Source organism: Thermobia domestica, chromosome 8 (genome assembly GCF_964235325.1).
Source record: "Thermobia domestica chromosome 8, izTheDome1.hap1.1, whole genome shotgun sequence".
Lineage (NCBI taxonomy): Eukaryota > Metazoa > Arthropoda > Insecta > Zygentoma > Lepismatidae > Thermobia > Thermobia domestica.
This window is the reverse complement of record NC_137461.1, coordinates 260,543,077-260,568,355: the sequence shown is the minus strand read 5'-3', so window position 1 is coordinate 260,568,355 and position 25,279 is coordinate 260,543,077. Positions and strand designations below refer to the sequence as shown.

Below are 25,279 nucleotides of genomic sequence, written 5' to 3'. Positions count from 1 at the left end.
ATATCCTATCCCCAACAAGTCTTTCCTTACCTATGTCTTGACAATTGTTAGGAAGAACACAACGTTTAACATGTTTAATTACCTTCCTTTTTTCAACATGAAGTTAAGTTCAGTGGTTACGTACATGGTATCCGTGTACGCATTCCGTATCCATTAAGTATTAATGACGTCATTGAACACCTCCGCGAGCGATGACAGCGCGCTCTACTTAACTTACAGAAAACAAGAACGTTTTCCTGATTTTGAGGCGAAAATCAAAATGGAAAAGCCATATTAATTAAAGTTTCGATACTTCATGTAACATTATATATTTATTTTTTTAAAGATACAAAGACTTTAGCCAACTATTATTAGTTAATTTATATACGAAACTAGAGATGTCGATATGAATTGCTCCTTTTAAATGACCATTTTTATTCGTGAAAAATTAAATGAAATATTTAGTTTTACGTACCACGTAGTCCCCTGCAGACCAAAGATAAGGATGATTAATGAAAGAATTTATTATGAACAAATATGTATACTATAGCTATTTTTAGACCACCCACGGACCACTATTCTACAGGTCAAAATAAAGAGAATGTGTGATATGATGGTATTGTCTCCTTCAGCCTCTATGGAGAATCAAAATTTCACGTGGCAACGTCGCAGATTAACTTGCACCCATTAGCATTACTCTACGAATACAGCAAGCAGCTGAATCAATTGCTACACTAATAAGTAATGCCAGTGTCAATCAATATCGGCTTTAGCTGCCACCTGGAAAGAATCGATATTAACCATTTGATAGACTGGTAGAGCTAATCTATCGTTCTTTATTTGCGACACTGTCACATAGCGCAATTTGTCTCCAGAAGAGGACTCGAAAGGTATACAAATATATTTGACTTGTAGAATAATGCTTTGTGATCCGTGGGTGCCATTTTGAGAACACCTTTACAAATTAGGGATGAGCAAAACCGGTTTTATAAAAACCGAAATCCGACATTTCGGTTTTCACCCAAATCAGTTTCGATTTTCTCATAAAACCGGTTCGGTTTTCACCAAAACTGGTTTCGGTTTTCTCCAAAACACTGTTCTGTTTCTCATCAGAGTAGAGTTTCATTGTTTTCTGAAAACCGGATCAATTTACACGTTCAAACTGGATTTAAGTAGAAGCTCAAAAGTAGTTCTTGATGAAAACTGAAGCCAATTTTGATTGAAAACTACGCCAATTTGAAGAACTAAAACATATATAAGTTTTCTAAGAAGGAACCAATAACAGCTTCGGCAAAAATCGCACTGATTTTAAAAAAAAAAAAAAAAAAACCTGATCTATAAAACTATTTCTGTAGAAACGGAACCGGTTTCCGGAGAACAACAAACACTATTGGTCAGAAACAGAACGTTTTCGAAAAACAACCGGTTTTGGAGAAAAACTAAACCGGTTAGGTAAAAAACGAACCAGTTTCCCTAAAAACCGGTTTTTGTACCCACCATATATATGGCGCACATTTTCTTGGGTTTATATATAAATTTCATATATATACTGTCTTTTTCGCTAATTTCCTCTTAGTTCCTTCAATAATCTCTACTTGTGAGTTCCGCTGCTTCCTCGGTGCAGATTCATTTTAGGAGGGCTTAATTGTTGTGACTATACACAGTATTTTTTTCTTGCTAAAATTCAACGCAAACGCTCTAAATACATATTCACTAGTACGCAACCCACCAACTACATTTAGATTTATAATGTGCATGGAAACAACTGCAAAGGAAATAAGTAACAGGAATAAACTAATCTATGCTGCGAGGTCATTACAAGCAAGACTTCTATTTCAGGGTTCTTACTGATCTGGAGAAATCTATTTCCCTGACCTTTAGCAGGAAATTCGTTATCATTCATAACAAGTGTCGGCTGACGTTGACATATAAATAAGAAATAACGGTGAGTATTTATATATGAGAACATTTATTCTATAGAGACAAATAGTAATCAATTGCTCATACGTACATCCAGCTTACTTCCATAAAAATCTGAACAATGTCCATTATAATGATTGGCTAAGCGAAATTGGTATACAATTAATGTTAGAAAACATTTTATAAAATTTCCCGCCTTTTTCCCTGAGTTTTTCCAAACTTTCCTGACCAGTAGAAACCCTGCATTTATTCCGGTTCTGGATACAGCGAAGTTAAAATTTAGCACTCTTCTGTTGTGATACTAGACTTCATGAGTTGGTAAATTTCCTGTAAGTAAGCTCTTGAAGTAAATAATATATAAATGTACGTATAGATTACGAATCCAAGGCCATCAGATATTTTTTTATCATGTTTCTTAGTTTAACCCTTTCCGGATCCTGGCTTTTTGGGCTATTTTCTAGACTTTCAGTCAAGCAGCTACTGTATCGTCACTATTTATCCTAGGATCATGGTTCATACCTCATTCTCTTCAGAATAGAGCTGGCTTTCGAATGGTACCACTTGCATGCTCATACCATATACCAGAAGCGGAAAAAAATGTCAAAGTGAAAATTTCGGAGGGAAAAATTTTTCTCTCGAACTTTGCCCCCCTTCCCCTGGACCTCCCCTGTGTGATCGTATCCATCAAAAAAAAAATCTGATAAATAGTACTTGGTATACTGAATGTGTGTGCCAAATTTCAAGTTTCTATCTTGAATAGTAAGGGCGGTAGAAATTTTATCAAAAATTCCCACAATGCACCAAAGTACCATAAAACACTGTGATCTCAGGGAAAAAAATTCCTGAGACATCCCTAATTACCCTAGGACTATAATCCGCCAATCATTCTCTTCAGAATAGAACTGTCTTTCAGGCGGTACCATTCACATGTCTCCATCATGTATCTAAGGCGGGAAATTCCTGAAAAAAGGGATTTTTTGGGGAAAAATTTTCCCTTTTTTCAACTTTTGCCCCTCTGGACCCCCCTGTTTTTACGCAGAAATCGGAAAAAAACTTCTGGTAAATACTACTCGGTGGACTGAATGTTTGTGCAAGATTTCAATCTTCTACGTGAAAAAATAGGCCCGCTAGAAAAAATTTCCCTACCATGCCCCACTTTTACCCTATACAGAAGTATATTTGGATAAAAATTCACTGAGACGGCCCTAATTACCCTAGAATAATAATTCGACCGTCGTTCTCTTGAGAATGGAACTGCCTTTCAGACGGTATGACTCACGTGGTCCTATCATGTATGTAAGGCGGGAAAATGACGAAAAACTGAATTTTTGGGGTAAAAAATCCCTATTTTTACCCCTTTGCCCCTCTGGTTCCCCCCTGTTTTAGCACTGACATCGGAACAAAAAATCTGGTACATACTACTCCGTAGACTGAATGTTTGTAGAAAATTTCAATCTTCTACATAGAAAAATAGGGGGAAAAATTTTCCCTTTTTTCAACTTTTGCCCCTCTGGACCCCCCTGTTTTTACGCAGAAATCGGAAAAAAACTTCTGGTAAATACTACTCGGTGGACTGAATGTTTGTGCAAGATTTCAATCTTCTACGTGAAAAAATAGGCCCGCTAGAAAAAATTTCCCTACCATGCCCCACTTTTACCCTATACAGAAGTATATTTGGATAAAAATTCACTGAGACGGCCCTAATTACCCTAGAATAATAATTCGACCGTCGTTCTCTTGAGAATGGAACTGCCTTTCAGACGGTATGACTCACGTGGTCCTATCATGTATGTAAGGCGGGAAAATGACGAAAAACTGAATTTTTGGGGTAAAAAATCCCTATTTTTACCCCTTTGCCCCTCTGGTTCCCCCCTGTTTTAGCACTGACATCGGAACAAAAAATCTGGTTCATACTACTCCGTAGACTGAATGTTTGTAGAAAATTTCAATCTTCTACATAGAAAAATAAGCCCGCCAAAAAATATTGAACATACGCTTAGAAAATGAGAAAAATTTTTGACTTATGACGTCATCACCTCCTATGTCTGGACGCAGGACGGTCTGAAACCATACGTAATGTCTTCTGCAAGGCCTCTGGACTTGGAAAACAAAAAACGGGACGAAAAAGCTCAAATAGAAGAGAAATAACGCAATGTACCATGAAAAGTGCATATGGTACAAATTGTACCATAGGATCCCGAAGGGGTTAAACAATATATTAATGTATTTCATACACACTATTTTCATGATTACTATCCAACAGCTGCTTTTAGACAAATATGGGTAAAAACTTGTGTTACGAAAATGATTAGCACTCTATACGTTGTTCGTTTCTAGTGGCTATACTTGCACAAGAGAGCTCCGTGATCCAGTGGGAAAAGCAGAAGCCAGAGCGAGCACCAGAGTGAGGTTAAACCGCCAAAGTCGCAGGAGCAGACACTATTCGCAATTATTTTGTAAGGTCAGGAATTACGTATTAAAACTATTAGTCCTGCGTCTACTGTTCCCTCTTGAAGTGAGGATATTCAATTCGTAACTACCTTTCGTACAACTACACGATAATTAAGTACATTTCTAAATGGTTTCTCTCTTTCTCTCTCTATATATATATCTCTCTTACACGTTAGCCGACGAGGCACCGCTTTAGTGTTCGTTATATCATTAGGTTGAGTTGATTTTGAGTTTTAACGTCCCGTTCAGCAGAGAGGCTATATGAGACATGGACCTACTGATTAACGTGGAATCCGAACCACATGAGCTTCCGCCGGGAATCGAACCCGGGTCTCCCACGCCATCACCTCTCAAAGGAAGAATGACATTAAGGGATATTAAGTCACGCAATTTTTTTCTATCTAAATAATCCGAATTATAGAGACTATATAGCAAGAAAGAGCATTTGGGAGCCAATATCAACAAAGGAACCATTAAGAAATGTACTTCATTATCTGTAATTTTAAATAATTACGAACCGAATATTCTCATTTCAAAAGGGAATAGAGGGCACTGGAATAATCATTTTAGTGTAAAGACCTATACCCTTTCAATGACTGTAAAAGTGTCCACCTCTGCACCTTCGGTAATCTATCTGCTATTAGACTACTTCTGTTTGCTGTCTCCCATTCCACAAACATGCTCACTAGAACGAACAATTAATTTTACCTAGGGTGACCATAATTTTAACAGCTAAAAAACGGAACTAAAAGGAAAAAAATAGGACCACTGTGTATATATGTATATTCTGGAAACAGACACATTCACATTCATCTGCAAACATTTATTGGAAACGAAATTTTTCACTAAATTTGGTATAAACGAACACAACAGTAAACTCAAAAATCATATTCGTACGCAAGATTTCCTGCTAACAAAAACTCAAAAAACTCATTACACCATACAGGTATAAAACTATATCATGAAAACCAAAATCTGTGAAAGAAATACCAAATTTGCAGTTAAAAATTGATTTTAAATTATATTAACATAATCATCTATTTTGTAGCGTAGAGTAGTAGTTTAAGCAGCCTTATATATCAGACAAAAATTAAAATTTACTTTCTGTGTCGAGCAAATATATATTACGTACAAACGGTAGTTATTGAAACGTTTTGTATTGCGTGACGAAGATATGAACTCCAGAGTTCTTAAGACGGATAATTAATTGAATACATAAATTACTCCAATCGTATTTGCTTGAAGTTTCTATTGCATTCAGTAAGTCAGGTTTACGAACTGGGAGGTTCAATATTGCCATCTCATAGATGCTTAATATACGGGGGGATGGGCCAATTAGTTCCGAGTGTACCAAGCATAAATTATTAATCAGAGTGTAGGAATAAACATAGCTAAGGATCATAAATTAAAATATCCGTGTTACCCTTCGTACACACGTTTGGAAATAAATACACGATTTGTTTCAGCACTTAAATTGCACAATAAACTGTTCGAAACGCACACGATTCTCAGAACAAACAAACAAACAAACAAAAAAAACTTCTGTAGACAACGAATACCTCCTTGCATTTAACTGACTTTTCCAGTGTTGCCAACACCCAATTAATACCCCGTTTGCCAGGTGTGCCAAGATACCACCATCTCTCCCCATGCCCGTAAGTTCTGAGTTTGTTATTTACTTCTTTCACTTGCATAAAACGGGACAAATACTTTTTTTTTTTCATCTACTGACGGGACGGCCGGGACATGCCCCGAAAACGTGACTCTCCCGGTCAAAACTAGACGTATGGTCTCCTAATTTTACAGCATATTTAAGACCATGGGCGGCGATTAGGGGGGCAAAGGAGGGCAGTTGCCCTCCCACTTTTTTTGATGTAACCCATTTATGTATATAGTTTCATTTGGAAATGTAAAGTTTTTGTATGTATTACTGGTTGATAGAAAAAAATGGTACCATATAATATTCGCCGTTGTGTGAGTACGTGATGGTTATCCTCCCGTGGAGTTAAGAAAGCTGCAGAAATTGCGTTTTAATTGCCACGAAAAATAAACCAAAAATTAACCTATTGCAACAACAATTTCAGCATACTTTCACTTCTTATAAGGATTCATTATATTAATCAGCCACTTTGAATTTTAAGACGTTCATGAGCAAGGAATCAAATCTCTGTTTAAGAGTACAAAGGGCTAGTACATACTTGCGTTGGTCTTGTCAATTTACTTAAAATATGAAATACGATATACGGTATTTAAAAAAAAAAAAAAGTACCCTATTAGTTATACAACCTTCCGTTAAGTCTTGCTCCCCACTTTTAACGTCCAATCGCCGCCACTGTTTAAGACTATATCCATATTTTAAATCTGTACATAGATGGTGGGTAGTGGTAAAAAAAAAAGTGTGTGGAATGCATTATACTATTTAAACAAAGATATGTGATACAAAACTTGGGAGTTTATTTTTGTTTAGCGTCCCGTTCAGCAGCGAGGCTATATGAGACGTGGATCTACTGATTAACGTGGAATCCGAACCACATGAGCTCCCGCCGGGAATCGAGCCCGGATCTCCCACGCCAAAGGCGCGTACGCTAACCGCTTAGCCACGAGGGAGCTCGTGATACAAAATTATATTATCTGATTGCCTTCTCGAATTCTTAATCTACACGTAAATATATGTGTTATTTATATCAAGGACCTACTTAGAGTGAAGTTACTAAGTCAAAGTCTAGCATCACAACAGAAAAGTGCTACAAGTTTTCACTTCGCTGTGTCCTGAACCGGAATAAATACATCTTACTCGAAGTCGCGCACTTGCTCTATTGGCATTTGTTTGCTTATATCATAAGGAATGTTAGTACCATGAATTTCACTGATAGAGAATTGTGTGGTAGAGAAACAAGCATATGAGGTTTAACAAATAAGGGTATACCCAACGGATTCCTCGATGGCGATTACAGAGAATTCAAATGTATTCGAAGGACTTGGTGACGCCACTGAATATGATAAAACATTTAAAATGTGAACAGAATAAATAAGTAGTAAATAAGTAAAGTATTTTATTTTAAAAATACGTAATTATCTACAGATGTGACGTTTACATAATGTACGATACACTTGTTTTTTGTATTTCCGCATTTTCACTAACTCCCTTTTCACAAGAAGCTTCTGGCATCTGAAGTGCTGAAAGAAAATACAAAAGTTTATATATTTTTTTCCTCGTAAGACGTCTTTACAAATAAAATCTTTATGTTTAAGATATTAATACGACTTCTTATACTTTTATCTTTATCTCCCGTGAGGAAATGGCGATACTTTGGGAAATGATAGTATGGATGATTCTAAGAAATTAAAAAAAAAAAAAAAAAAAATCCATATGAACATGGGTCCGATTTTGAATGAGAACAGATATGAATAGAAACAGAAATGGGCCACAAAGATTAATGTGCACTTTGTGTTTTGGAAGTAAATAATTTACTGAAGCAGGTAAGAGCAACATAGTAGCTAGTACGTAAACCATCATGTTCCCTGACAATTATTGAATGACTGTTTCGAAGTTAACACTTGTTAAAATGATTGACGATTAGGAATGCTTCATACCATTAGCAATTTTGCCAACAGGCGGCAGTACACGCGACTGTTACTCTTTGAAGCGTCGCCCTACAATATTGTGAGTATGCGTACCTTGAACACGCACAATTGAGCTGTTATTTGGGCTGTTTCCGAAGCATTTCATAGTTACAGAAGAATGGGACCTAATACAGGGGTGCCCACAGGGGGGGGGGGGGCTATGACGCAAACTGCGTCACTGAAATATTGGAGGGAATTAAAAATCTATATAAATATGTTTGAGGGGGTGTAAAAATTAATCGAAAAGATTTTTTCATCGAAGAACACCTACGAATAGACAATTGGGGGGTGGTGCGTCATGGACATAAGGGGGGGGCACCACTGCCTAACATGTACGAATGAGGAATGTACAGACATGGTGTTTGTGCATAGGCTATGTAATGAAATGCTCACGCGACTGTTGAAGGATACAAGAGGCGTCTTCCACCTCGTAGGAAACCAAATAACGCAATGTTTATTAATACATTACGTGCTTTGAGAAAGCGTGTTAACAGTTCCCAGTATTAAAGTAACTTCTGAACATGAAACCAGACAGTCTGTGGAAAGACAGAAGGAAATAACTGTCCCGGTGCAACGAAGTCCTTCCACAAGTATTACACGAATGTCAACATGTCTAGGAATTTCATGTACTTATGTATGGTAGACTATGAACGTGTCGTGTGTCACGGTTGGTGACAATCTTGTTGCCCCCCCTTATCGTTCATGAAAGCATGAACAACGATGTCTACATCTGATAAAAATGATTTGACGACCGGTTAAATGATGTTTCTTTGCACACAAAGCGGAACCTCATCTTGCAGCATTACGGAGGACCGGGTCGGCTGAATATTGAACTGAATGCCACCCACCTTAATCGATGGATTGATCGTGGCTGTATGGTTACTTGTCCATCTCGTTTCCCTGATCTCACCCCTCTTTATTTCTGCTTATGGGAGGATGAAAGAAGTGATTTGGCACAAAAGTGTTAATACAAGGGATGAACTGCAAATTTACGTTATGAATACTGCTGAATTAATCCGCGAACATCATTGGGGGCTTCGTAGTGCAACACAAGAGGTTCTTCGACGCGCTGAGAAGTGCACTGATGATGGTGGTAGCAATTTTGAAAATCTGGTGTGACCTGCTACGTATCCCCTTCACCTTCTTACAATCTTTCATGTCAATGCTGACCATCGTGTATCTTTTCTTTTATCATTAACTACATGCTTAATTATCATATACTACTGAGTGTCAGCATGTCCCTTCTAGTATTTAGTAACAAAATATTTTTACACTTCCATGTTTTACATACTTCAGTTTTTCTACTTCCCTTTTATTTCTGTTCAATATCTGTTAACGTTCAAAATCGGATCCATGTTCATAAGAACTTTTTGCTTAGAATCCCGAAAGTATGGCTACTTTCTCCCGAGACATTTTGTATTTTCTGTACAGATCATGTGGGTTTTCCACGAGTTTCCTGCATACATCCACTTATCCCTTAGCTTTATCGCTAGAACATGACCTCGGAATCCACAGTTTTCGGCCTATCTGACCTCGGCTGATTGGTGAGATTTCTGGAATCCGAGTTAAATTTCTCAACCATCTGGTAACTGGGATGTAATCAACTGTCAATTCAGCTTTCGTGATGTTATGGTCCAATTCGAACTCATGTTCGTACAGATTCTAAATTAATTTCATTACCTTCACTTTTACGATTGTCAAATCACCCGTGCTAACGAGCACAATTCGATCATATGATATACAAACCACAAACGATGCGTGAATGCCAGTACTGCAAAAACTTATGGCTCACTCCTGTATTACTTATTACTGTAAGAGGACACTTAAGTATCAAAAAACTTGATCGCATAAGAGTGACATGTTCTTCTGCTGCAACCGTTACTTCACTTCTACATATTGGCTACCTATGCTTCTGACTGTGCACCAACTGATTGATTATCTTTTAATTTCTCGGAAACACATTTACGAAACGTCCTTATACTATCGCTGTATTTTAGATTATCAATGCATTGGGAAAGTTAATAGCAAATTAGGCTTAATTGGAAGTAACACGTTCAAAATATAGAAAGCACTATTACTTACGTTTTCTCGGCTATTGTCGGCAATGAATTAATGATTGTGGTCTGTTCCTAGTTCTTTCATCCATTCAGAACAATTTCCAAGAATCTTACCCAATGTTAATCCAGATTAGATGGCTAAACGGATATATGTCAGACTCACTTTGGTTTCTCTTGTGTTCAAAGCACTTATTCTTCTACGAAAGATTTCCAGCAGATGGCAAATAAACGAAGAAACTCTTTGTTTCAAAGTAAATCTGAATTTACTATTCTTGACGGATCAAATTAAACAAATATTACACACACACACACACACACACACACACACCGCACAATAAAAAAATATTAAAAATACTCACCTCCATTTATCTATTTCGCTCGTATTGTTCTTGATGCCGATATGTGGGCAGTAATGTTTCCTGTGAGGCTTGCATTATGACGAGACTGAGTCGTTCTTGCTGAAGCTATTTGATTGGTTTCCATTACCTTATTCCTGCAAATGTTGTAAACAACTGTGAGATTTACAGCGTAGATTAAAAGTTACACAAACACATGCATACGAAGACAAACAGACACACACTTAAATGTTATCTTTCATCTACGTTATATATTATAAATCTGCATCTATCTAGATACTTTTTTTCTGTAGAGGAAATTTTACTTTTAATCATTTCTGGTATGTTTGTTCTACTTCTTTATAACTGTCATATATTTAATGATTATACATTACTACAATTCTGTTGAAATTATTGCAACCACAATGAACTTTTGACATTGTAATTTAACGAACAATTTTCTATACGCATGTGTTTGTTGATAGTTTTTCTCAATCTATCCCATTCAAAATTATTATATTTTTTTGTTTTTTTCGAATTACTAAGTAGTGTTATTGTGCTTTGGAGAATTTTCTGTAAATATATTGCAGTTATTATAGATATTAGACATTCTTTAGTTTTCAAGTAACTTTTACATATAATTGAATTAGTGATTTGCTCGCTTATTACTTCTCACCCCATCTATATTATTACTTTCCATGTCTATAAAACCCTACCAACTCCCTCATGTCAAATAATAATAATAAAAATTACGCTCCTACCTAACTGCATGCATCTCCCAGTGCCTCTACACGTCCAACAACAACCAGGCACTCACCTTTTTCCGTTTTATTTTTCTTTCTTTGCTCTTAACGTAACTTTTTTTTCTTTTTTAAATCACAACTACATTCATTTGTGCTGAGAGGACTTTTCAACGTTGACATCACCTTGTTCCACGTCGGAAAAGATTTAATTCTCTTGAGAAAGTCATGTCAGCAATATTTTAACAACACAATGATTTCTTGCTGGTATCAATCAACGCATTTTAAAAAGGTAATTGTACTCAAGTACTATTATTTTCTTTCGTTATATTTATTGGTGTGGTGCTTTAACCTGCATCTTGCCGTTTGTCTGGAAAAACAGAACTCAGAATCCAACATATTTTGTTAAGTGGAAATACACAATAAGATATCTATAGGAACTTTTACATTTGCTTTTTTTAAAATATATACTTTTGTTTAATGTATGCTACCACGTTATCTAACATTATTTTCTTAATTTCTTTTTGCAAATAAAAAAAGGACTACACTACAACATTTAATTCGTTTGTCTATTTCATGAACCATGTAACTATGCTAAAATTCAAGTAATTGTATAACAAACTTTCTTATATTTAACTTCATTCTTTTTTCCTTCATCGAAAAATGTAAAGCCATTCTTTCTTTTATATTTTGCAAGAATTTTGTTTTTTAAATGACAATCACACACCCACTTCATTAACCACACAATGAGAATGTTAAATATCATTGTTATTTGACTTACCTACTCGACAGAATTTGGTATCCTAAACCAGGTATTCTTTTCCTTCAGCTTACCCGTTGTGTGTAATAGGTCATCATCTGTGCTTCAATGGTGGAGTGCGCATTGCATATCTCAGCATTCTACTTTATATTAATGCCTTTTGATTTACTAAGTGCTTTGAAAAATTAACACAGAAGGGGTCAATGTATATAGAAAAGACAAATTTTATAGAAAATAGGAAAATGAATACGTTGAACACCCACTCTGCTTTTCCATCTTTTCTTCGTTTACCCCATGCCCCATCGGCGACTGTGACTATACGATTTCTGAAATATTGGGTATGTTGTAAGAAACTCGTTTCTAGCATTCCTTACGCATCATCTGCGAAATAAAACTTAAACTAACGCCACCACAGTTTTCGTGAAATTCTCCGATCATTAAGTATCTCAGTAAAACACGTGAATTAAGCGGTGTCAACAAATATAATATTTAAACAAATTTCGAAACAATCTTTAAACTTTCAGTTTTGAAGAATTTCGAATTATATTTTGACTACATTTTGTTTAATTTTCTCAGAATATTTAATTCTGCGCTATAACCACAGAAGTAATAGGTTCTGTTTTGTCTCCAAGCACAATATTTAATACAAATTAGCTGTGATGATTATTATTAAAGTAGAAGAAACGCATTTTAAAATCTCTCAAAATGTAATTCGAATGATATATTCACCCTCATTTTTCTGCTTCGTATATACATTTCTCATGCGCACTAATTTGTTGTACTTCGGAAAAAAAAAATCCTATTTTAGAAATAAAGTAAGGCTCCGAATGACGAGCGAGTGAAATGCTACTGATAACCTTTATGAAATAAACTGCATAAGACCCGTTAACTATTTTGATATATATTGTTTAGAAGCTAGATATCTATCTCGTCAAATTAAATTTCTTTTTCCTCGGAACGATTAAAATTTAGTTAGTAGCATAGTATAGTATTTTTTTTTTCAATATATATACATATACACACACAAGACTTGTGAACCCCAATGTTTCTTCTGAAAAATAAATTCTACGTATAACAACGAGGACTATGCACTAGACAAATCTCCCAGCTTTTCAATCCACTTCAATAATTCATTTGATTCTATACATCCTCAAACACCAGCAAAAATTGAACAAAACTTTTTCTTTCTTATTTTAATACTTATTATTGAAAACTCAATACAGTTAAAACTTGTTTGTTTCATTACACATTTCTACATTTACAAAGGAAAGTTTCACATAGTGTATGAATATAAAAGAACTAAAACATGGAGGGGAAATGTTCACATTGTACAAACTTTTCGTTCACATGCATTGTTTTCATTCTTTATTTTGATACGAAATGAAAAGAAAATAACCTGGTTGATCATTAAAATAAAACTCTTTTGGAATGTTCTTTGATTACGACCAGTGAATACGTCCAAATGTATCTATAAGGAGTTTATATGTCATATATATATAATTACTTTTTTTTGGCTTTTTTCACTAATAAGAGTTCTTTAATTTTCCACATTATTGAACTTTGTACTTCTTTTACTATTTTTTTGTATTTTCTTATGCTTCTTCTTTGCGAGTCTGGGTGCCGTTCGTATCACTCGATTGTCACAATGCATTGAAAACGTAAGAATATTGTTAAATCACTATTATAACCACACCAATATATGTATTTTCTGTTTTTTTCCTCTTACTTTGAATCACTTAATGACATCAATAGGATTCTGAGTTCACATATATATATATATATTCTATATATATTATATAAATATATTGAAATGCCTAACGAGTAACACAAACAAAAAATGAAAGCTAGGAAAACATCTTTAGATGAATGATGACACACTTCAGTGTAGATAGTTGGGGCATCATGTGACTAGTACCGACCTGCGCCGTAGTCACGTGACTGACTGTAGCCAGAACTTCCACCTGTAACAAGGGTATAAGGAAGAAGAAAAAACTTACGTGCCATCCCATACCTTACACATTTTTCATCAAGTTTAACATTTTTCGAACGATATTATTGTGTTAAATATTTTCTTATTACTGATACAAATATTAAATAAATGCCAGTTTTTAAACTTGTTTAACTCATACATCCACACGTTCTGAATTATACGTTGGTTCCAATTAATTAGCTTTGGAAATTTAATGTTAATTTTTGCTTATTACCTCCAGAGATAATATTTGCAGCAATACAAAGTAACTGTTTTCCTTTCGAACGGGGTTCTTAACATTCTTTAAACGCTACTCAACAAGGAGGCAATAAACAACTCTGAATTACTAATCAGAAACAACAATAAACCCTGATTCACTTAACAGTAAATAATAAAATTAAAAAAAAAAAAAAAAAATACAAGCAAGCAATAATAAATCTGCAAAAATTAACTGAAAGCACGCTAAACAAAGTATGTACTAAGAAACATCATATATATATATATATATTTATCCTTATTCTCTGCACCATTTACACGTCAATATGAATTTTAAAAGTGTGAACGTTAATCCTATGTAATGAATGCTTCCCCAACATTTCGAACGGATTGGCAAATATTAAAACTGCTTTAACATTTAAAAAAATGAGTATTATCCTTTGTACACTTGTTACAGGACTTAAAATTTAAAAAAGAAACACGAAAAATTAGAAACAAATACTATTAATGACAATAAAACAAAAAAATTAAGTCACATGATTCTCCAAAAAGTTTGGGATTTCACTCTTCTTGTACCCATCTTGAAACTCCACAATAAAATGGTAGCTATCGCTCCTTCATTAACGAATTAACAAAAGGCAACTTTAATATTTGCCGCTTTTTGGGGGAACATTTCAATCGTTTCAAACGCAGGCAATCAATATATATTTTTTTTTAATCCATGAGTCAGGTACAGATATATAAAATGAATTTTGCACTTCTATTACACCCTACTAAATGATTTCAAGAAAATGAAAACAAAAATATGTAGTATAACAAAGCGTTGACTATGTTTATAGATATGTGTATCTTTGAACCATGGATAGGAATAGTTATCAATACGGTTATTTCCCTTAAATTTCAAAACAATCTCCTCTCAGCACTTAAAAACCTGGTTATATTTCTGTCATTCTGCTTATTATGATACTGTTTTCTTAATTTAAACCGGAGTTAATTGCCAATAAAAGTAAGTATTGCCAACAAACCCTGCATTTGAAAGAACAGAGGATCACGATGGGTTTACAAAAAAGTTCAACGGTTTAAAAAAAAACTTTACATATATCAAACAGTGAGTTAGTCTGCTTCAAATGATCGTTTCTACATCAATATATTACCAACTGTCTTTCTTTTAAAATAAAAAATACTTTATCAATCAGAACACCATATTTGTTTGAAAAAATAGTTGTATACGTTAAAATACTGTTGAAGTGCCATTTAAAAAATGTCTATATGTGTCATACAGCTCATCCAAACGTGAGAGATGCAAGTTAAGAAAGTTCTTCCTATTTTTTTCAACATACTAATCGTGGGCAATTCGTTTTTCACTGTGGGGCCCAATATCCTGCTCCTGCAAGGTATGTAAGCTACATTGTTTATTTGAACATCATGTTTAAAATAATTGTATTAACATTATACATTAATTTTGTAGTCAGTTAAACCTGAAATAAGACTCCATTTTAGCAGTTTTATCATTATGCAGCATGTAAATTATCTAATATACCCGTATAATTTAGCAAACCAAAATTCTATAGTACGTTTTTTTAATCATGTCGGTAGCGGACATTAATTCTGTAAATGTTAAATCGTAAATAGGTCAATTAACCATTAGAATCGCTTTATTGAAATGGTAATAGTGCGAATGAAAAATATCATGTACGTAGTAATTGAAATAGCTACTATTTAAAAAATGAGTATACGGCAAATAGCAAAAAACAGAACAAGCATACAATCATTTCTAACACTACTCTGTCTCTTAATGTTATGCATAGCACATGAAAGAAAACAAACAAAGGACATATATTCAACAACAATTACCACAAACCCTGAAAATAACAACTTAGAATACTATACGCATGCAAATGCTAATCTCAAAATTCATTTTTACACAATATCATTATACTGAAAAAGAACAACAACAGCTTATTAAAATAGTGCAATTTATACAGCTTTCAATTATATTTAAAGCTGTATGTTAAGATCAGGATACTATATCACGTATATACGTTACACTATTATTAAGGTTACCTTTCTCAAGTATACAAATACATATGCAATATTTAATTTTAAAAAATCTTTCCTTTCACAATTTTGAAAGCACGAAGCTGAAAATCTACTTTTAATATTCCAGGATTCACCGAAAAATTAATTTTAGAAAAGATCAAGTACAAGAATAGAAATCAATGACTAATAACTTTACTTCAAAACTAGAAGCCTATTACCTAGATATAGCCTTCCCCCTTTTAAGAATCAAATAATATTAAGGAACTGGAAGTGCTAACCGTAAGACAACATAGTAATATAAACGATAGTAACGTTAGAAAGCGTCTTGGGTTACGTACTAGTTTCAGGAAATAGTTTTAAAAAGTGTTAAATATTCGGTTATATTATTTTACTGGAATATCAACGTTTTTTAAGTTAATATTCTGTAAGTAAAACAATTAGTTTTTCTTAATTAAGAGTAGTTGAAAATCAAGTCCTTAAAAATGTTAAGTACTCATAATGGATAACTGAAGCTATCTATCCACTAACAAACAAAGCAGCATATAGGTTATACAATTCATGATCTCTAGATAGCACATAAATAAAATGGCTAATAATCGTGAATCGAATAAAATAGCCCTCGGAACTAAATCTAGGAAAATAAACTAAGTTTCTATCTGTAAACTTTCGATACTTGCAGCAGACTATTTACTGACTTACTTAAGATATTTATGTAAAAATAGTTCAAAATATTTATCTGTATCTTAAATTTTTTGCTGTACAATTCTGAACAAATGAAGTGTCATGAGTTTATTTTTATTCCGCTGAAATTTCGATAATTGTTAGTTGTTACTAAATATTCCTCCTACATTTTACGAACGGGCCTAATGAAATGTTGACATCTTATTCTCTTGTTTCAAACATCTTTATTCCTAAATATAGTTTTAAAAAAACAAGCCAGGGAGACAAACGTAAAATTAATAGCAGTAAACAATGCTTTTTATCACTATATATCATGCTTCCTTTCTTTAGTCATGCCTAACTTCCATGCTATTATATTGAAAATTGGTACGATGCATCTAGATAAAAAGTAATCGTGATGTTTACATGTACTTTTATTTATACCATATTGTATAATAGCACAAGCATGTCAATATTGTCAAAAGATAACTCATTTCAAGCAACAACAAATTTTCAAAAACATCATTATTAATTTCCAACACCAATGCTAGTACGACAAATACCAGAGATCATGTCTATAATTCCAATCTAACATTTATAACATAAAAGCCGTTACTCCTGATGTAAGACAGAACGAGTAGATGCATGCTTGTTTATCACCAAGGTAACTAATGGATAGTATTTCAAATAAAAATCTGTACGAGGTCATTGCTACACTGGTCACTTGAATAATTCAAGTGCCAAGACATTTTCGGAAGTCGGCACAGATTTTTTCAGTAATAATATCTGATGGTACCATCGAGAAATTCCTTATGGGACTGAGAAAAAACACTTATCGAATCTAGTATCTTAAAAATTACAAACCAAATACTTTCGGTACTTCTACGCTTCCGCTCAGTATTAGTCCTACGAACTAAATATATCCTTACATCTTATTTGTGCATTCGTAATATTTAAACTTGCTGATTACGTTTCAGTTTCATTCCTAAAAGTGTATTTTCCAATCATTTATGGAAATATTGCACACCAAGTATCTGAGCGCCAGAACAACAACAAACACATCGCTTTACCAGTCCGTTATCTAAATGTTCCCACACCCAAGTTATCGCAATGTCTTGTGCGTCGTGGCCAGTGAACTAAAAATTAACATAAATTCTCTTGACATTTAATTTGCATGTACATACAGGTGATTTAACCTGAGTGCTCATTGGAATGAACTGCCAACATCGACCAGTCGGTCAGTGCAGCTCGTATCTCGAACCTCTGAGTTCGAGGAGTGTTACTCCGTACATACAAGAAGACACCACGTCAGTGGCATCGAACATAACATTATGTTAAGGGGCACACGTTATTAGCCGGTGAAGGACGTAGTTAACGGCTTGCCCCAATTAATGAAGCCCCGGGTTCGCCAACCCAGTGCGTATGAGTTGTAAACGGGCCCTCCAACATTTTCATTCTATTTTGGCAAATGTCTACATTCTCTTGAGGGAGACTAACGTCGACTTCTATGGATTTGTTCAGCAGCAACAAGTTACTTCGCGGAATTATCCCGGCGACACCTCCACAGTGCTAATTCTCCATGTGCATTAACGGTGTGAGAAAAGCATCTATAGTGGAATCCCAATCATAATCTTCCATACAGATATATACAAGTGGTAAAGGACTATAGTATAGTGAAAAAGCGAAGTGTGATTTCATTAGCGAAAATAATTAGAGATATTCAGTGGTGATTGTTGTGGTTGTCTTTCTAATATTTTTTTTACTAGTATTTTAATAAATACGCATAGTGCCGTTTTATTCAGTGTGTTTTTGTTACATATATGAGTAATATGTGTGCGTTGTGGTCTGAGTGACCGTCTGATCGTCCGTTAGATTTTCGAGACGAGACATCCGAACCTCTCGGTGCCTAATTCATATCTCGTTATTGAGACCGGCGGGCAATTTGGGAAAAATTCTGTAATTCCTTTTTGGAGATGTCCTTCAACGTCTTACCCAGGTAAGTCCAGGTCTCCTGAAAATACTCATTCGCAGGACAACGGAGGACAGACCCCGGAAAGCGGTTATAGTCACACTAGATGGTTTTATTTCAAAATTCATGTTATGGAAATTTCTTGATTGTCAAATTAAATCTGTTCTGTAGTAAACATTTAATTACGCTCTAACACTATTTCTGATTCGAATAATCACGCTTTAATTACCATGAACTTCAAACGAAAATATATTTACCCATCCACTTTTGCTGACAATTTATTCCGCTAGTTATTTACAAAGTTAATAAAATGGACTCACATTAGGCTTTAAATAAATAGTCCACCTTAAGTTAAGAACAGCCACCTTAATTTTACCGAACGAATACCGTTCTTAGTTCGCAGGGTGGGCATCTTGGCTAAGGTACTTCCAGCGAATTCTGTGATGACACTTACATGAGTCCTCCTGGTCACTTTTTCGCATAGTTCATATTTCCAGTGTAACAATATCTCGTTTCTTTCTCTTCCTTTTTCAGGGACTATGTGCATAAGTAAGCTAAGTTATAATGCAAGGAATCATTCCAAGCTAAAATTTTATACAATGGATCATTCGAAACATTTGCTGCCAAACACTTAAAAGAAAAGTTTAAATTAAAAGCTCTAGTCAGAGAACATAACACGAGATTTCTTGATTATAAACTCGATCACTTAATTTTAATTTCTATCTATTACCAATTTTAGATGCCAATGTCTTATTTTCTTGATAAAGAGACTAGATTAATTGAAGAATACTCGCCATTTTTCATTGTACTAATCTAGTATATTTACATAATCATAGGACTTACGAAAACTGAGGAAACTTCCATCAAGGTGGACGGACACGAATACTCCTAAACTTATGATTTGTTATTGTTGCCTGATCGTACACAAGGTTCCTTAAATCTTTACTTTTTTTAAAAAAAAGGTAAAAAACAAAATATTTTACTTGTTCTCAATATTTACGCAAAAACTGAATTCATAAAAGATACGATATGAAGAACAAATCAGCAAAGAAAAAAAAAAAAAAACATCTATTACTTTCAAGCTAGTACATTATAATGATAAACTACTACAATTTTAATAGTTCTAGATAAAGTTTCTAAGAACTACTCATACATAAAGAGGAGGTCAGGTTCAAACAGAATGCGAATTTTCTAAATAAACATGCAATGTTACCAAATATTTCAATTACTACAGATACCGGTTTTTCATAACATTTAAGAAAATTAACTTCGAACTGTATTCCCACTATACGATCTATTTGAGGACGGTATGCTTCCTTACTGAGATAATTCATTTCGATTTTACTACTTCAGATAATTTTGGTCACAGTAACAAACGATTTAAAAAAACCGTCGTCGTAATGTTCTGATTCCAGTCAACTGTAATTTATGTCACTATGTCTCAAACTTGATTCGAGATAAAAACCCATATAATCCTCTTACACACACATTAATACACACTCTTGTGATTATTGAGTGCAGGTAAATGTGGATGTTCTCATTTCTTTCAAGAAATAGGATCTCACATCCAATTTTAAAAAGTGTTTTAAGTACTTGAAGGTGAAGCAGCGTCTGTAGATTTTCTCCGACATCTCACAATACCACCCACTTCTATCACTCCTGTATTGCTAGTTGGTTAATTTGGTATTCAATGGAGCCGTAATATCAGCAAAAGCAGCGTGCTTGGTTGCTGTCAACATAGTAGTTTTAATAAATTCCGAAATAGCCAAATACCTAACAGAAAACAAATCAGCAATGTTGATCTAAACGATGACAGCTCACAATGATGCTTTGTCGAAGAGAGTGATTGTGCTGTCAGAAAGTTACACGCGGACTGAATCCAAGCTTTATTGACCACTGCATATGAGCACACAACGTAGCGCAAATCTACGACAAACTTGACTGGTCTTAATTCAACGTTGAAAACTAATTTGGATTGTATTTAATTTTAAGTGCAACATATGGCTAATCATCTGTTCCTTCATTTAGGTAGTCGTTAACCCGATTCATCACCTTGCAGATTATTTCCGAAAACAACTTTCGTACTCAAGTGATAAGTTTTACGTCCAACCGTTATGCCGGCTAGGCTAAACGAAACGGGAAAACCCCGAGAAAATCCACGCACACGATGTTTGTCCACCACAAAATTCACTTGACGCGAGCTGAGATCAACCCAAGGAGCCCATGCACCAGAGGTGACTGCTTTACCACTGAGCCACCGCAGACCCTCAAACGTATTTGAGTTTCAGATCTACAAGTCAATATGGGATCCGAACTACCTGTGTTCCAATTAGGAAATAAAACATATTATGGCTTCAAACTCAGCGTACTAGTCATGTTCACAGCACACAAACCTTTACATCACTACTATATGTGATGAACTACTTCACCCGGACTGTTACCTAAGATAATGGAATTTACAAAACAAGCAAGAGAGCGAGTGATGAAATTAGGTTAAAATAAAGATGATCGCATAGAAAGCAGAAACAATGTTATCAGTTCTTAAAGAATTATATCGGAACACTCATCAGTGAGAAAATATTCTACTGAATTTTACACAACTAAATGATGATTTAAGCAACACTGAATACACGACGCTAAGGTACCTACTACGCCAATACAAGTAAGTCAATAAAGAAGACTTCTATGGTAATTGCATCAACTGTATTCAACAAAACGTTAAAATGTGATGAGAAGTTAAGAGTTGCAAAATCACTTTTGTTTTGTTCTGTTTGGAGTTCAACATTCGATTCGAACTATATGTATTCCACCGGGAATCAGTCAGGTTTCGCACATCGAAGTTAGGTTAGGAATTAGATTTCTGGGCTTTCAGCACACATGGCCATGTTAGCCCGTCATGTATAAAGGAATGACGTCACTGCGATCATACTATCTGAGGAAAGGAAAGAAAGAAAGCAAGGAAGCAAAGTATGTTAAACCATTCCGGCATGTGAGGAAACCCAGGAAAACCTCTCAGGATGGCTGGCTGGCCTGAAAATGCTTTTACCCTTTCGACCGAGTGTCCCCACCGGAAATCAAATCCCGGACCGATCGCACATTGAAGACGACAATGCTGACCATTTAGGAAGAAGGGAGTTTCAAATATTTTATTGTAATACTCTTTCGAAGCAACTTTACTTATTTTCTTGAAGACATACATATATTACATGTACAAATTGACTACTGGGAAATACAATAAACCCCTGTTCTGACTTCTGACACGAGAATCACCGCATAAAGTGTTTTCATAGATTGATTCCGTGGAATGAGGCAAGAAAGCGGCAATAGTTCTTTCAGTTTAACGTCCCTTGATTATGCCCTTTAAGAATAAGGGAGATGGATGATTAAGGTAAGTGAATGATGGAAGAATCGATGGAATGACAATGTAGGAGGAAACGGGAGTACCTTGAGAAAACCCACGAACAGGATGTCCACCACAACTTGGCCGGGGATCGAACCAAGAGTCCCACACACCAGAAGTATCATACTTCAGCCTCCCACTCACGTTTAAAATATTACAACAATCGTCAACGAATGAAAATGTATCGGTGATATAGGTATTTGCGACTATTTTCAAATCTCAACTAGGATATTTGTTTTAATGAAGAATATGCACATACCTGAATATCTACTAGGAATTTCGGTCTTTTTTAACATTAAAGCGTCCACCCAGCGCCGTGAAGACGACTGGGTAGGTACATGAAAGAAGGAAGCAGCAAACTCCAATCCAGAAAGCCAGCATTGGCGAGGAAAGCCTGTACTGACCACACATCACCCTAAAGGCATGACTGCCACAAGCTGGCTGGTAGGCCTTGGACCCAAGGGCTCTTACGCTAAGGCTTGACTTTACAATAAGTTTCTCCCCCAAAGAACAGGAGACTAAACAAGATATTCTATCGGAGGTAGCCCAATATCGACAATATAATATTAGATTGGAAACTTACTTTATTCGCGAAATATGGAAGTAAAAGTATTAGAACGTAAAAAAAGAAATATAAAAAATAATTTGGAAAAATTTCGTAGTGTGGACGTGGGCCTCCCACCTAGGACAAGCAAATAAACCAATTGTTGGTTTCCAGCAGACTCCACTAAATTTAATCCTCAAAATAACATTTTGTAGTACGAAAGAAGTATTCCTTGTGAATTAACCTTTCATTACCAGCTCTTAATTACGAGATTCTCCAATCATGTATGCTTCAGATAAAACATAGTATTCCCTGATTTAACTTTTATACATGTTAAATAGATTAAAGTAACAAGTTTTAATTTTGCATTTAACTTACTGAAGCTGAAATTATCCAACTGACATTCTAATTATTATTTTTTTTTTCCACAGAGAAGCTATATTACAAATGAAAATATACATCGCTATATCAAAAAACAATCGTTCCTAAAAGTCACGAGGGGAGAAAAGCAGAGGAGTAATGGTGCATGCATGGAGTGACAAAGAATAAAGATACGCAGCAGACCGGCGTGTCCAGGCTCATTCGAGTGCAAATTAGCATGGCAGAAAGACGTGTGCTGGAAACATGGTCACTAATGGAATTGCGTGCTGTCGTATGCTATGAATGGGCGAATATGGCTATGTTTCAGATATTCATCAAAGCCTACTATAGAGATTACGTCATGTCCCATCAAATGGTTAGGCGCTGGTGTGCTATGTTCAATGAAGGAAAGCAGTGTATGGAAGATGAAGATCGATCTGAGCACCCCTCCACGTTCACAACTGCAACAAACGTCGACTACAGGAAATGGTGTTAACCAACAAGCGCGTAACTGTGATGTCATATCCACCTTGGGTGTTGGATGTGCTCAAGGACATCATATGATTCACGACTTATTGGGATATCGGAAGGTGTCGGCAAGATGAGTGCCGAGACCTCAAATCCCAGATCACAAGATTCCACGAATAAGCCTCGAACACCTGATGACTTCCTGTTACGATCATCGCAGCCGATGAGACCTGGGTGTACAACTTTACTCCAGAAACTAAGACCGGCTTAACAGTGTTCCCATTTGTTTGGCAGGCAAGAATTCACTCACTTTTCCAGATTTTTCAGGTCAGATTTACGAATTTCCACGTATATAATTTAAAAAGAGCAACTGCATTTTCTCGACTAGGTGGTCCTTCATCTACTATGCATGTCCATATACAGGGTGTTTCAAAACAACACCGACAACTTTTGGGAGCGATTCCTGGCACCAAGATAAGAAAAAAAGTATAGACCAACCTGGGTGCACAAATGCTTTCTTTCAGAGTTATAAGCTACCGAAAGGAAGCATTTGTGCACTCAGATTGGTCTATACTTTTTGTTCTATCTTGGTTCAGGAATCACCTCCCGACCGTTGTTCTTGTTTTGAAACACACACACACATATATATATAAATTGTGTGTGTGTGAAGACATACATGTATGTGTGTGTGTGTGTAGGTTGGGAAGCATTAGAAAACTAATGCATTTGATAAAATATTCCCTACCAAACAACCGAGTAAGACAAAAAGAGAAGTGGGTTTTTGAGAAGTAGAAATCTGCACTTAACCTGATTTTTCCAGTTTTTCATTAAATTCCTTGACTTTACCAGGACTTTTTACGAATAAGTTGAATTCCCTGACTTTTTCAGGTTTTCCAGATTTTCAGATCGGTAAGAAACTTGCTCACTGATATGGAAACATCCTAGCTCATGTCACGAAAAAAAAAAGTGTCGCAGTCCGCAGGAAAGATTATGCTGACAAGTGTTCGGATGCAAGAATGTAATATTGTTTGATTTTCTCCGTATAGGCTGTCAATGCGTCATGCTATTGTCATATAATACACAAACTGATGTCTGCCATTTGATGTAAGAGACCAGGGCATTTGGGTCTATGAATTTTGTTCTTGGACAACACAATGCACGACCCTCCCAGCACGCGACCCTCCTCCCTTCCAGGGACGCTGCAGAACACATTCGTCGTCTGGGATATGAGTCGACATCGGACTTATATGCATCTCTTGAACCTGCTATGGGTTTCTAATAACAAAAATACAGCTCGAATTTGAAGTTTTATAGTGCATATAAATGCATATTTCAAAGGTTAGAGCATATATTAATGCTTAAAAGCATATTCAGCATGTTTTTGAAAATGCTCTTTCATTGCATTGTTAGTGCATGAAGTGCATATTTTAATACATTTAACAGCATAGTTGCACGCATATTTTATGAATTTTCTGTGCATAAAAATCTGGTGTCTAGATGAGACACAATCACTCAGCCTACAATTCCGATACTGCCATCTGACTTACGTTTTCTGCGCTGCAGTCAGCACTACCGGAACATCACGTAAGAAGCGAGGAAGAGGTGCAATAGGCAGTGAGGAACCTCCTCAAATCACTGGGCACCGATTTTTACCAGAGGGGTTTTTTGAACTTGATTACACCGTACAATAAATGTATCAATGTCTGTGGAGACTATGTGGAAAAATAGCCAAACGATTGTATATTATAATTTTTTTTTTCCCTGTTGGTGATAAAGCTTCCCTGTGG

The 25,279-nt window shown here is 35.4% G+C and overlaps 1 protein-coding gene across 7 annotated transcripts in view; it reads right to left on the bottom strand.

Moving 5' to 3' along the window:
• Window positions 1–310: 310 nt before the first annotated feature.
• The window catches only part of LOC145693579 (uncharacterized), a 100,341-nt gene continuing 75,372 nt past the window's right edge, over window positions 311–25,279 (bottom strand). For 4 of the 7 annotated variants that reach the window (XM_081769681.1, XM_081769685.1, XM_081769684.1 and 1 more), the window contains one exon: window positions 13,045–13,827. In XM_081769681.1, coding sequence (XP_081625807.1) covers window positions 13,775–13,827 — 53 coding nt within the window. In that variant the 3' untranslated portion in view covers window positions 13,045–13,774. Of the gene's footprint in view, window positions 466–7,379; window positions 7,528–10,390; window positions 10,525–13,044; window positions 15,439–25,279 lie in introns of those variants that run through there. The other 3 variants (XR_014132807.1, XM_081769682.1, XM_081769683.1) reach the window with 3 other exon arrangements.